At 54.0% G+C, this 14,066-nt stretch overlaps 1 protein-coding gene across 4 annotated transcripts in view; it reads left to right on the forward strand.

Annotated features, from left to right (window-relative positions):
- The first annotated feature begins 2,209 nt into the window (after nt 1-2,209).
- The window catches only part of LOC136500975 (auxin transport protein BIG-like), a 47,099-nt gene continuing 35,242 nt past the window's right edge, over nt 2,210-14,066 (forward strand). The window contains exons 1-2 of one of the 4 annotated variants that reach the window (XM_066496463.1): nt 2,210-2,605; nt 2,717-2,967. Coding sequence is in view for 2 of the 4 variants with exons in the window: in XM_066496460.1 (XP_066352557.1) it covers nt 13,427-13,538 (112 nt within the window). In the remaining 2 variants the exon portion in view is untranslated. Of the gene's footprint in view, nt 2,968-12,510; nt 13,539-14,066 lie in introns of those variants that run through there. The other 3 variants (XM_066496462.1, XM_066496460.1, XM_066496461.1) reach the window with 3 other exon arrangements.

Here is a 14,066-nt window from a genome sequence, read left to right on the forward strand (position 1 = left end):
AGAAGCATCTAAACCCATAAATGGTCTACAACCAACTAAGAACCCATCATTGCATGGCTTCAGAGCAACAAATATCCTTTTGAACATTTTCTAGTTCACCTATTGTCTCTAATTCTATTTCTACAATGCTATCAGGAGAACTTATTTCAACCAGTGCAGCCAAATTGAATAAAAGTTGAAAAATTTCCTCATAGGACCCATGAATATGGCCTAGAGCAACCTACAAACCTGACCAAGCTTTGGAGTACTTTAACTTAATTCCATAGTCACCCTCCAATTTGTCTTTGGCATCCGTTGGATCCTTATTTGGATTCTTTTTCACCCAGTCTGCTAGCCTGTCTGCACACCAGCCCTGACTTGCCATCTTTCCTTCTCTAAGCTTGGTGGTAGGACAATTATGTTGTGCAGGAAGCACTTTTATCTGCACAAACATGTCAAACAGGTCATTAGCATAAAAAAGTCATAAATAGGTCATAAACAGCAGCAGCTGAACACATTACCTTTATTGTTTTTTTTATCAAAAATAGTGGATGCATGTATGCGCCACGGACAACCCTCGGTAGCACAGTGAGTTAAGAACCTGGTCTTCTCTGTTTTGAGCCTAGCAAACTCAAAACCAGTCTTCACTACATGGTGTCTAATTGCTTTCCTAAATACAATGATATCAGAAAACAGTGCCCCTTCATTATGTTTGGATTCTCATGATCATGGAGTATATGCACCTCAAGAGGGTCTGCATCATCAACTTCATCATCAACAGCAAAAGCATTTTCATCAGATGGGTGAGCATCAACAGAATCATAAGCATTGTTAACTAGTTGTGCATTAGCAACTAAAATATAGATTTGTTCATCATCAACTCCAACATATTCTTCAGGATTATCAAAGATATTAGGCTCCCTCTCAGGCTCTACATCAACATCATCACCTTGTTCAGGCTCTAAATCAGTAGCTGCCTCTAGATCGTTAGCGGCATCAGTACTGGGTTCAGGAGTCCCAGGATTGTTAGCATCAGCACTATTTGGTTCATTGGCAATGAAAAAATCATTGTTGAGTATCTTAAATCTAATCTTAGCAGGAATTACACAAAGACTGTAGGTCATCAAACTCAGCATCATTGTTAAACAATCCCACTACAAGCTGACAACCCATCTCTTCCTTGTACATTTCAAAGACATCAACCATCTGAATTTCACTAATTAATCTGACATCCTCATACAGTCTTTTATCAAAGAACCACACTATGGGTAACTGGTTAGAGGGCACATTCAATTCATTTGCAATACTTGACACCAACAGTTCAAGCGTTAAAGACCCAAACTCCACATCCCACTTAATCACAGTGTCTTTAGTGTATGATTTCCTACCATCTGAGTCTTTCATAGCAAAACTGTGGACTTTAATCTCTACCGCGAACATACCATTCCTACCAACAATCAAATCAAGTCCCAAATCAAAGTGTAAATAGGCAAGCACAAGTCAACTACACTATGTGCTCAAACTGATAACCGGGGACGCGCACACATTACCTGCTATTGCAGTCCTCCATCTCCGCCGCAGCACTACGGCGCAGATGCAGGAAGACCCCGCCCGTCGTCTTCATGGGTCCTACATCTCCTCCGGTGGATGCGCCGGCCACAGACGCGACACCACTAGCTGCTGCCACCAACGTTGCACCTCCGCAGCTCTCCGTCGCTGCTCCGCAGGTCGCCGCCGCGCGGCTACAATCTAGGGTTAGGGTTCTTAGGGAATAGAGGAAGAGGAAGACGGAGAGGAGCACGAGTGGGGGATGGAATTACAGGAGAGAGTGCTGCGGCGGCGTGTAACACGCAAGCAAGAGCATCGATGTCCATACGAAAGTCATGTATGCCTTCCTCGACCTGACATTGGGCCCGAGCTGTTCACATACGTAGAAAATGACAAGCACCAGCAACCCCCAGAATTATAATGGCATGTTTTAGAATATCCGAATTGTAATGATATTTCTCCAACTTTGAAGAATTGTAATGGCTTCGATAAAAAAAACCTTGTTTTTATATATGGCTGAGATGGACAGAGCGAGGAGTTTATTTTTTATACAAGGTACAAAAGGTATTCTCTGTCCAATGAAATCTACCCTTACTCGTGAAGGAAGACAAAACCAAAAAGCAATTGTGGTATGATGATATATGATGATAAATAAAAAAAACCACTCGCAGCGTCACCTTCCTCCTCTCCTCTCTTAATTTCTCTCATCACACAAAACCCTCTCATCAGAAGGGCGTCGATCCGACGCCTGGTCGCCCGCACGGCCGTCGCTGCCCCGTGCTCGCCTGAGTCCGCAGCTCCTCGAATCGTTCCGCGCCGTCCGCCGGAGTCGCACCTCCTCGAATTGCTGCTGCAGCTCGCGGCAGACGCGGTGGAGCTCGAGCGCCGTGGCCGCCCTGGGCCCGCCTGCCCGAGGCGCAGCTCCGGAAGAGCGGCTCGTCCGCCCCTGCTCGCCCGCCCAGCCGTCTCTGCGTCCGGCCGTCGCTGCTCCCCCGCCCGCCCGTCTCTGCGTCCGGCCGTCGCTGCTCCAGAGGCGCGGCTCGCCCGCCCCTGTTCGCCCGCCCGCCCGCCTTCTCCGGTGACCATCCCTCCCCAGCTCGCCCCTCAATCAAACAATCCCGAAAGAGGGACCATCCCACCCCACCCCACCCCATCCCATCCCATCCCACTAACCAAACCCTACCTATAGGGGCCGCCGCCGATCGAAGTCGCAGATCTCTCACCATGGCGGCGGCGGAGATCTTGGCGATGCTGGACCTCCTAGTTGCCTCCGGAGAGCCAGGAGCCGCCGGTACGCCGCCTCCGATCGCCCGCGGCGCGCCCGGGGCTCGAGGCCCTAGCGGGGGCCCTCGCTGCCGGCCAGTCTGGCTGACCCAGCCACCGCCCGCACCGTTCTCGCTGCCGCCCGGGCCGTCGTGTTTGCCGTCCTTCCTGCCTCAGGTGTGCCCTAATTCCTTCCCGTCTCTCCGTCTAAGATGGTGGTGGCTAGCTTTGCTGTTACTATCGCGGCTTGTAGATTTATAACTGTTGGGGTGCTATACTAGATGCGATGCTGCTGTTTTACCTTCTATTGTGTGATCTTAATTAAATTGCTTATGGTTATTATTGAGTAAGATAAGTATTGCCTTCTGTTTGATCAATGAAAGCTTCATATTCATTCTTGTGGAGCAACTTAGATATCCTTAGTTGATTAATTGATTTGTTTCCTTTTGGATTTTGATAGGATGTTTTAGTTGCTTTGTTTCTCATTTAGATTTTGATATGATGTTTTAGTTGCTTTATTTCTCTTGTTGGAATTAGATAATAGATATGATGTTAGTCTATAATTCACACTCTCTCAGTTGATCTATATAACATTGTAATATTGTTTAAAGTTCAAAGCTGTTTCACTTATAGCTCAAGTTTTTCTTCGGTTAATATTTAGTATCAGTCTCAAATTGTTTGTCAGAAAGGTTTAGGCATCCTGAATATTTTTTCTGTTTCACTCTTGTGAGTCTTTTGATACTATGACTACGAAGAGACCCATTAGAACTAGTTTTGGCCACTTGAGAACATTATATGCACAGTTGCATTAAAAATGCATGCTTCATGCATGGATCAGTTTCACTATACTTCTCCCTGTGGTTGACGAATCATTATTTACCTTTACCTAATATTGGACTGGTTGTTGCTTGGTTATCAGGATGAGTTCTCAGTGGTACAGTGGTACAGTGGCTGAACTGCATGATCAGCAGTCAGTGTAGATTGGACACATTTTTTCTTTACCGATATTTATCATTTGGTAGAAGTTGATGCAGTGGTGATCTGTGGTTCCCATTTCATGCCAACTATGGAGCTAGGTGTTTAGATTTTGGATTACTGCAGAAAATAGCAAGACTAAAATGCTGTTTAGAACTGCTTATTCAGCAGCTTCCCATAAAAAAAAAGCTTCCAGGAAGCTGAACATGTTGCTTCAGTTGTGCTTTTTTTTTTGCCCCAACGCTCCTCAGAGATGATCTGGACTCTGGCTTTTCGTAGAAACAGTCCCCAGGCAGCTTCTTAGCTTTTTCCACCAGCCCTGCACACAGCCGCGTGCTATCCACCTCCTCCCACCACACTGGCCTCCGCCTCTGCCTCTGCCTCCACTACCCTGTTCGTGCCACTTCCCATCAGCCTCACTGTCCAACGGCTACAAGTTCTCCTCTGGTGGCATTCAGCTGCCCTGTGACCACCCTCGAGTCCCCTAAGCTACCACTGACCTCCCTTTTGCCTTTGACTCTCCTCCACTGGCTGCGCCTCGTAGAGGCGATACTGGACTTCTGCCCCTCTCTGCTAGTGTGGCCAGTTGATGCTCACAGAGGGGTTTTGGTCACCTTTGGATGAACGGCAGAAGCTTCCAATGTGACTGCAGCTAGTCTTTTTGTCGATTGTCCTTTATGATTTGACTTCCCATCTTAGACGTGAAAGCAGTATGGTGCATCACGCTGGTATAGAATAAGATGTGTCCCACTATCATAATTTGTTATAATTCCTAAATTGAGTAACCTTTGCAATATGGTTTTATTTTGACGTGAGACCTCGGCCGTCGGCGCTACTACGACAGTACGACACTTGCTGGAACCACCGAGCTTGCCTTCTATAGCGAGTGGTTTCTCATTGCATATCGACTCCTTCGCGATTGCACCCCCCCCCCCCCCCCCCCCCCCCCCCCCCTTGGTTCACTCTCCGCCACTGCACCCTTCAGATGGGTGCAGCATCGGATCAGCCCACCTTCCTGTGAGATCTGGCTATCTTTGTCTCCATCTTGGAGATCTGGCCGTCCCCGTCTCCATCTCCAAGATCTGGCCATGGAAGCCACCATGGAAGCTAGAGAAAAAGGCAATTTGCCAAACAGTTAGCTTTTCTGGGCCTGAGCTTCTCCACTAAGCGGCTGCTGTGGGCTGCTTGAGAAATGCTACCTTCTTCCTAACTTTAAGCTGTGCCAAACAGGGCCTATAAGAATCTTATATAAATTTTGTTCCATGAACAAGCAGACCACGATTTACCGATTCAGGTTAACAGCTATAATTGTCTGGTTGCTGTTTGATTTCAGAATGATATTCTCCACCAGATTTCTCTTTCACTATGTAATTTATGAAAGGCAAATAGCCCCTCAACAGATCACCAGGAATTCACACACACGAGAACAACATGAACATTGTGGGTTTGGTGGCTGGAACGACTTAGTCTTTTTCTAATTTTCCTCCTAGCTTTATATAGTGCTGAGAGGTACAATTGTTGTTGTGAGTGATGGATAAGTCTTATGTGTGGCTGGTCTTTGTGGGGTTGTGCTGCTCACATGGTCCTTGTGGCTGTTTTTTCTGTTTTTAGGACAACATCTTAGACTAGAGGACAACATCTTAGCTAGGACAGCATATTAGCATCTTAGACTAGCATCTTGGCATATGCTTGGCTGGCTAGCAGCCTATAAATATGTAACCCCAACCCCTCAGGTTGGTATGGCATTTGTGTGAGTTTGTGTGAGAAATAGACAAGAAAATTGCCCCAACTCCTACTGTCATACTCTCTCGATGAGAGTAAGAATTCTCTTACTACCAAGAGTGAGAATTCAACGACTAACAACTGGTATCAGAGCCGTATTATCCTGTAGCCTGAGCATCTCTTGCTCATCTTCTCTCCCAGCCCCACAACAGCCCTAGCTGTTGGCAGCAGCAGCTCCTCCGGCCGCTCCTGTTCACTCCTCTCCCAGCTCGTCTGAAGCAGCCCTCTCCCCACGCAGCAGCCCCCCGGTAGCGCGTCATGTCCGCAAGGCAGTCTCAGCGCTCGGTCGCCTCGAGCACGCGGCGTCGGCAGGAGGCCGAACTTGCCGCGGCAGAGGAACGCGAGCGAGAGGCGGCAGAGACCGCTGCGGCGGCGGCAAGGGCGTCGAGGCTGGCAGCGGCGGAGCTGGCAGTGGCGGAGCTGGCAGCAGCCAGAGCGGAGGCGGAAGCAGCGGCGGATGCAGCGCGTGCGGCGGCAGCGGAGATCGAGTTTCTGCGCGGCAGCGTCAGCAGCTCCGTTTGTGCTGACGACAGTGCCGACGCTGACCTCGAGCTGTTAGAGAGGGAGGCAGCGCGAGCGCGGGCGGCGCAGTGGGCAGCCGCGCACGCCCACGAGAGTGGCGGCAGCCCAGACAGGCGCGGACGCGCTGGCGGCGCTCCTGGTGGAGGCGCGCACGGCGGTGGCGCTCCTGGGGCAGCCGCGCACGTCCACGAGCGTGGCGGCAGCCCAGACAGGCGCGGACGCGCTGGCGGCGCTCCTGGTGGAGGCGCGCACGGCGGTGGCACTCCTGGGGCAGTCGCGCACGTCCACGAGCGTGGCGGCAACCCAGACAGGCACGGACGCGCTGGCGGCGCTCCTGGAGGAGGCGCGCACGACGGTGGCGCTCCTGGAGGAGGCGTGCACGGCAACGGTGGCGGACGGGTCGATGGAGATCGCGGCCTTCACAGGCAGCGTGGCTCTCTCTCCCCGGATCGGTACCGTGGTTACCACGGGTTCCAGGCTGTTGTCAGGGACGTCGGCCCCGGCGGTGGGTGGCCTACCCTCACCAAGACCAACTACGTCGAGTGGGCTGCGGTGATGAGGGTAAAGCTCTAGGTGCGGCACATGTGGGAGGCAGTCCGGTACGGCGACGTCGACTACGACCTAGATCGACGGGCGCTGGATGCTCTCATCGCTGCAGTCCCGCCCGAGATGCAGTTCTCGCTTACCAGCAAGCGGACTACCAAGGAGGCTTGGAACGCCATCGCTGCGGCACGCATCGACAGCGACCGCGCCCGCAAGTCCACACTGCAGGCACTTCGCAAGGAGTGGGAGAACCTGGCCTTCAAGCCAGGTGAGGACGTTGATGACTTTGCTCTCCGTCTCAACACTCTGTTGCAGAAGATGGTGCAGTTCGGCGACGACACCTACGGCGAGGAGAGAGCTGTCGAAAAGCTCTTCCGCTGCGTCCCCGAGAAGTACAAGCAGATGGCTCGCTCGATCGAGTCTCTGCTGGATCTCTCCACGATGTCGATCGAGGAGGCGATAGGTCGCCTCAAGGTCGTCGACAGCGATGAGCCACAGTCCCTCTCAGGGGCCCATCACCACTGGCGGGAAGCTCCTTCTCACTCGGGAGCAGTGGCTTGCCAGCCAAGGTGACCGGAGGAAGGGGGAGCCTTCTTCCGCGACAGGCGGCCGCAAGCGTGGCAAGCCGCGCAAGGCGCGCAGAGACGCCCAGGCCGGGGCGCGAGGACGTGCCGAGGGTGATGCCCGCGGAGGCGCCCAGGGCGGCGCCGTCGGCAGGCACAAGCCGGCACGAGACGACACCATGCCGCAACTGCGGCCAGCTTGGCCATTGGGCCAAGGACTGTCGACAGCCACGACGCGGCCAGGCCCACGTCGCACAGGCGGAGGAGGAGCCGACTCTGTTCATGGCACATGCCAGCATCGAGCTACCTCCAGCGGCACCGGCCGCAGCGGCTCTCCTCCACCTTGACGAGCCAAAAGCACGCCCTCCTCGGCGACAGCTCCGGCAACGACAAGACTGACGGGTGGTGTCCTCGACACCGGCGCCACCCATCACATGACCGGTCGATGAGAGTTCTTCACGGAGCTTGACTCTAGCGTCCGAGGCTCTGTCAAGTTTGGGGATGCCTCCGGCGTGGAGATCAAGGGCGTCGGCTCCATCATCTTCACCGCCGTGTCTGGTGAGCACAGGCTGCTCACCGGAGTCTACTACATCCCCGCGTTGAGGAACTCCATCATCAGCTTGGGACAGCTGGATGAGAACGGTTTCGCGCGTGGTGATTGAGGATGGAGTCATGAGGATTTGGGATCGCCGTCGTCGCCTTCTTGCCAAGGTATCCAGAAGCGCAAATCGACTCTACGTCCTTAACGTGCAGGTGGCACAACCCCTCTGTCTCGCTGCTCGTCGGGACTGACGAGGCGTGGCAGTGGCACGAGCGTTTCGGGCACCTTCACTTCGAGGCCCTGAAGCGGCTCAGTGCCATGGAGATGGTGCGAGGCCTGCCGTGCCTCGACCATGTGGAGCAGCTCTGCGACGTCTACGTGTTGACAAAGCAGAGGCGACTCCCGACAAAGCAGAGGCGACTCCCCTTTCCCCAGCGGGCAAGCTTTCGAGCCAAGGAGAGGCTCGAGCTCGTGCACGGGGACTTGTGTGGCCCGGTGACACCGGCCACACCGGGAGGACGACGCTACTTCCTGCTGCTCGTCGACGACTTCTCCCGCTACATGTGGGTGATGGTCCTCGGCAGCAAGGGAGAGGCTGCGGACGCCATCAGGCGCGCGCAGGCTGCTGCGGAGGCGGAGTGCGGCCGCAAGCTGTGCGTGCTGCGCACCGACAACGGCGGCGAATTCACGGCGGCTGAATTCGCGTCGTACTACGCTGATGAGGGCATTCAACGCCACTACTCCGCGCCGTACAGCCCGCAGCAGAACGGCGTCGTCGAGCGGCGCAACCAGACGGTTGTGGGGATGGCTCGGGCCCTTCTCAAGCAGAGGGGGATGCCGGCTGTCTTCTGCGGAGAGGCGGTGGTGTCGGTCGTCTACATCCTCAACCGCTCGCCTACCAAGGCGCTCGACGGCAGGACGCCGTACGAGGCTTGGCATGGGCGCAAGCCAGCGGTCTTCCACTTGCGGGTCTTCGGCTGCCTCGCGTTCGCCAAGGAGCTTGGCCACATCAGCAAGCTCGACGACAGGAGTACTCAGGAAGTGTTCATCGGCTACGCGGAGGGCTCGAAGGCCTACCGCATCCTCGACCCGAAGACACAGCGTGTGCGCACGGCGCGCGACGTTGTGTTCGACGAAGGGCGAGGATGGGCGTGGGACAAGGCGGTGGACGATGGCTCGGCTCCGACGTACGACGACTTCACTGTCGAGTACGTCCACTTCGAGGGAGCTGGGGGAGTAGGCAGCTCTTCTTCGGCGAGTGCGTCTACCCAGTCCCCGAGCCTCCACCGACCCCGGCGCCTGCTACTCCGACAGCACCACGCTCTCCAGCTAGGACCTCGGCTGCGATGAGTTCTTCGCCGGCTCCACCACAGCTGGCAACGCCACGCACTCCAGCATCGACAGGCACCTCTCCGGGCACGTCTACTCCAGCTCGTGTCGAGCACAGCTCGGTTGAGCTCGCTACTCCGCTCTCTCACGACGAGGAGCGCATCGACGCGTACCACGACGGCGAGCCATTGCGGTACCGTACGATGGAGAACCTTCTCGGCGACCAGCCGGTGCCGGGACCGGTGCCTCACGACCTGGAGGCGCAGTTGCACCTTGCGTGTGACGACGGCGAGCCTCGGTCGTATGCAGAGGCCAAGAGACACGCGGCATGGCGCGCCGCGATGTAGTTGGAGATGGATGCGGTTGAGAAGAACCGCACCTGGGAGCTTGCTGACCTTCCTCGTGGTCACCACGCGATCACCCTTAAGTGGGTGTACAAGCTGAAGAGGGATGAAGCAGGCGCCATCGTCAAGCACAAGGCTCGCTTGGTGGCGCGAGGTTTCGTGCAGCAGGAGGGGGTCGACTTCGACGACGCCTTTGCTCTCGTGGCACGGATGGAGTCCGTGCGACTCCTCCTTGCGCTAGCTGCCCTGGAGGGCTGGCGTGTTCATCACATGGACGTCAAGTCGGCGTTCCTTAACGGCGACTTGAAGGAGGAGGTCTACGTGCACCAGCCGCCGGGATTTGCGATCCCCGCAAGGAGGGCAAGGTACTCCGCCTGCGCAAGGCCCTCTATGGCTTGCGGCAGGCACCGAGGGCGTGGAATACCAAGTTGGATTCCACGCTAAAGGGGATGGGCTTCGAGCAAAGCCCGCACGAGGCGGCCATCTACCGACGGGGCAATGGAGGAAATGCCCTGCTGGTGGGTGTCTACGTCGACGACTTGGTGATCACCGGCACCAAGGATGCGGAGGTGGCGGCATTCAAGGAAGAGATGAAGGTCACCTTCCAGATGAGTGACCTGGGGCTCTCTCCTTCTACCTGGGAATCGAGGTGCACCAAGATGACTCTGGGATCACGCTTCGACAGACCGCCTACGCCAAGCGCGTCGTTGAGCTAGCTGGGCTCACCGACTGCAACCCAGCTCTCACTCCGATGGAGGAGAGGCTGAAGCTGAGCCGTGAGAGCACGACGGAGGAGGTGGACGCTACGCAATACCGGCGTCTTGTGGGGAGCCTTCGCTACCTCGCCCACACACGGCCGGACTTGGCATTCTCCGTCGGCTACGTTAGTCGGTTCATGCAGCGACCGACGACGGAGCACCAGCAGGCTGTGAAGAGGATCATCCGCTACGTTGCGGGGACTCTCGACCACGGCCTCTACTACCCGAGGTGCCCTGGGGCGGCACACTTTGTCGGGTACAGCGACAGCGACCACGCCGGTGACATCGACATCAGCAAGAGCACGAGCGGGATCCTCTTCTTCCTCGGCAAGTGCCTCGTTAGCTGGCAGTCGGTCAAGCAGCAGGTGGTGGCCCTGTCCAGCTGCGAGGCCGAGTACATAGCGGCCTTCCACCGCTTCGACTCAGGCGCTCTGGCTCGCTCGACTGCTTGGTGATCTCCTCGGCAGAGACACTAGAGCGGTGGAGCTCAGGGTGGGCAGCAAGTCCGCTCTGGCCCTGGCAAAGAACCCTGTGTTCCACGAACGCAGCAAGCACATCCGGGTGAGGTACCACTTCATCCGAGGCTGTTTGGAGGAAGGGAGCATCAAGGCGAGCTACATCAACACCAAGGACCAGCTTGCGGACCTGCTCACCAAGCCCCTTGGGAGGATCAAGTTCCTTGAGCTCTGCTCCAGGACCGGGATGGTTCAACTCTCCCACAAAACGACACACAAGACTTAGGGGGAGAATGATGGATAAGTCTCATGTGTGGCTGGTCTTTGTGGGGTTGTGCTGCTCACATGGTCCTTGTGGCTGTTTTTTCTGTTTTTAGGACAATATCTTAGACTAGAGGACAACATCTTAGAGGACAGTATCTTAGACTAGAGGACAGCATCTTAGCTAGGACAACATATTAGCATCTTAGACTAGCATCTTGGCATATGCTTGGCCGGCTAGCAGCCTATAAATATGTAACCCTAACCCCTCAGGTTGATATGGCATTTGTGTGAGAAATAGACAAGAAAATTGCCCCAACTCCTAGTGTCATCCTCTCTCGATGAGAGTAAGAATTCTCCTACTACCAAGAGTGAGAATTCAGCGACTAATAGTGATAGCCTCCTAATTAATGCAGAATGTTACCCAAATAATCAGCTTACTATTCCATGCTGAGATTTAGCTAAAGTAAAGGCTATGAACCTAGACACTAGCATGCACCTAGACACGTAGGATTATTTCCAACAATTTATAGGCATGAGAAAAACAAGAATATTAGTTTCATTGTTTGCTGATGCTCGGTTAAGTTCCTTATAGATATATACCCAGTGTGAAGAGATAGTTTTCCTTGGATTAAAAGATTGTTCTTAGAGGTCAAGTGCTCCAAATGTAAGGTCTTACCAATGTATCTATTCTATGTCAAGCAAGGGTAATGAATTTGTTTGTTTCCTCATGTTTCCCTTGTTCCAGTGTGATCTCTATCATCTTGAAACCCTAAGACTTCTAATGTTTGGAGAGAACTTTTGAGATTTGGATTGAACCTTCCAATTTTTTTGTCACCCTTTCAGCATTGTTTTAAGCTCATGGATTAGCCCCTTGGTGACCTGAGCCTTGTTTACTTTGCGGTATACCTGTCACTGGGCATCCAATGTTCATCCCCAAATCCGTATCCAGGCTAAACGGGTAGGGTACGGATAAAAAATCTTTCACCCATTAGAAATGGGTAGGATATGGGCGTACCCACTTGTAAGTATGTGTTTGGTTCGAGGACCACGTGGGTCGGGTTGGACCTGACCCAGTTTTTTTGGGTTGGGTTGAACCCATCTCATGTTTGATTGTTAGGGATAGGTCCGACCCAGTTCCTTGTTTGGTTCCAAGGCAAATAAAGGTGGGATGAGGTAGCTGACGTGTGGGGACCACCTGTCATCCTCTCCTCCCTCTTCTTCCTCCTTTCTCTGTTTTCTTCTCTCTCATGGCTGGCCGTTCCTTCGCCGATGCTGCTGCTCTGCCGTGCCCTGCTGCTCTTCCCCAGGGGTGCCTCATCCCCGCGTGCCCGGCCTCCGTCCAGCACTCTCTAGCTCGCAACAGTTGCAGTACAGCAGCGCGTCGGTAAGGGAAATGGGAGGAGGGCGGCAACCGCCGGCGTTTGAGCACTACAGGGCCACCATCGCGTATTGCACGCTTGCCGCCGCATACTAAGGGCCGCACGCTCGCCGCCGCATCTGGCCGCGCCGATGCCGATGCTGCTCCCCACCGCAGGCCCCGCGCGCCGCCGTGGCTGCTTGCGCCACAGCAGCTGCTCCGCGTGTCGCGCCGCCGCCGTTGTTCCACGCTCCCACCATGAGCTGCTCCATCTGGGTCGCCCCGGTCCGCCCAATTTCAAGGTGCCGAGCCAACCTGCATCTACTGCAGATATTCCATCTGGGTTTGACCCTTGCTGGCACCCAAACGAAACAGCTACAAAAATGGGTTCAACCCACTCCAACCCAGTTGAACCCCCTATCCAAACACACGCTAAGAGGGTATTGGGAGGGGAAAACCCGTTTTATCCGGTCACTTTCGGTTCCCGACCTAGTTCCTGCTGCTGTTGCCTGCATGCAAGGGAAGCGTCGCATCGCCGCCCCTCAAGCTCTCAGAAAATGGAACGCTGGCTGCGCCCAGGCACATCAACTTGTTGGAGAAGGGGTATGTGGGTGGCTTCGAGCGGGAGAGCATCGACAGCATGCTGGACGCCATGTCACTTCGATGCCTTGGTGATGGGCTTCGTCCCCAACGCCGCCAGCGACCCTTTCCTTTGCTCCAGCACTCAAGAAGAGCATGCTGTCCATATGCGCCTGGGCGTGGCACTGGAGGTGGCCCGGATAATCTTCCTGGACAACCAGCGGGGGTTCCTCGACGCTGGGACCGTGCTGTGCACCGTCGTCCAGGTGAAGGCTAACTTCATGACGCCCCCCCGGCGTGGCGGAGTACATGAAGCGCATGATGACAGTGGAGGTGGTCGTTATCAACAACATGGGCCACTTCCTTCAGCTTTTTGTGCCGCAGCAGCTGCTCGGTGAGCTCCAGCGCCTGCTCCCTGCTGTGTACAGCATGGCAGCGGGGTTGACTGGCTTATCAAGAATGCCAAGGATGCCATCGACAAGCTTGAAACGCTTCCCATAACCACAAGTGCCAATGCTGCCATTGCCTCGACACACCCGATTCCGCCGAGAACTTTGACAAGCAGGCACAGGTCGTCATTGTTGCTGGACACTAGTGCTGCCCAATTACCCATACGCCATAGGTATGGGGGAAATGGGTGTGGACAAATTTGGGGAGGGTGTAAAATGGATAGCTGGGATATGGATTTGGGTGTGGTTAAAGGATGGGTTTTTGTCCAAATCCTCTCCAATGGCAGGTATACTTTGCGATTCCTTCTGTTTCTGCTCTCTTATCCTTTAGTGAGGGACTATGGTTTTGTGTTTTGGATACTTCTCTGCTCCTTCCTAGAAGAAACAGTGACTTTTATTGCATTCCTGTACCTTACTTTGAGCATGTGGATTGTTGCCTTCTTGGTTGTGCTCTTCTGGAGGTCTTTTTTTTTTTTTTGTCTATGTTGCACTTGGTATTTAATATCCATCTTAGACAGTGGGTTTATCTTGAGATGTATCATTTCTTCTCCCTAGCAGTCCGTATCACTTATTCACTTTATTGATTGATGAGAAATGTATAAATTAGTTCTGTAAATAGATTGTTATATCAGATATGGTGCTCAGACTGGAGTATTGATTGTGGAGATCTTGACAGGATTCTCGATGAGATACTAGGAAGCAATCTCTATTGCATTCCATGTCACTCCCTTGATATTGGGCATGCCCTTAGTAGCATAGTGACCTTCTGAATGACACTGAAAGCACTGAAGCTTCAACTCCTTTCTGATGCTTGG

The sequence above is a fragment of the Miscanthus floridulus genome, chromosome 13, assembly GCF_019320115.1.
Source record: "Miscanthus floridulus cultivar M001 chromosome 13, ASM1932011v1, whole genome shotgun sequence".
NCBI classification, from domain to species: domain Eukaryota; kingdom Viridiplantae; phylum Streptophyta; class Magnoliopsida; order Poales; family Poaceae; genus Miscanthus; species Miscanthus floridulus.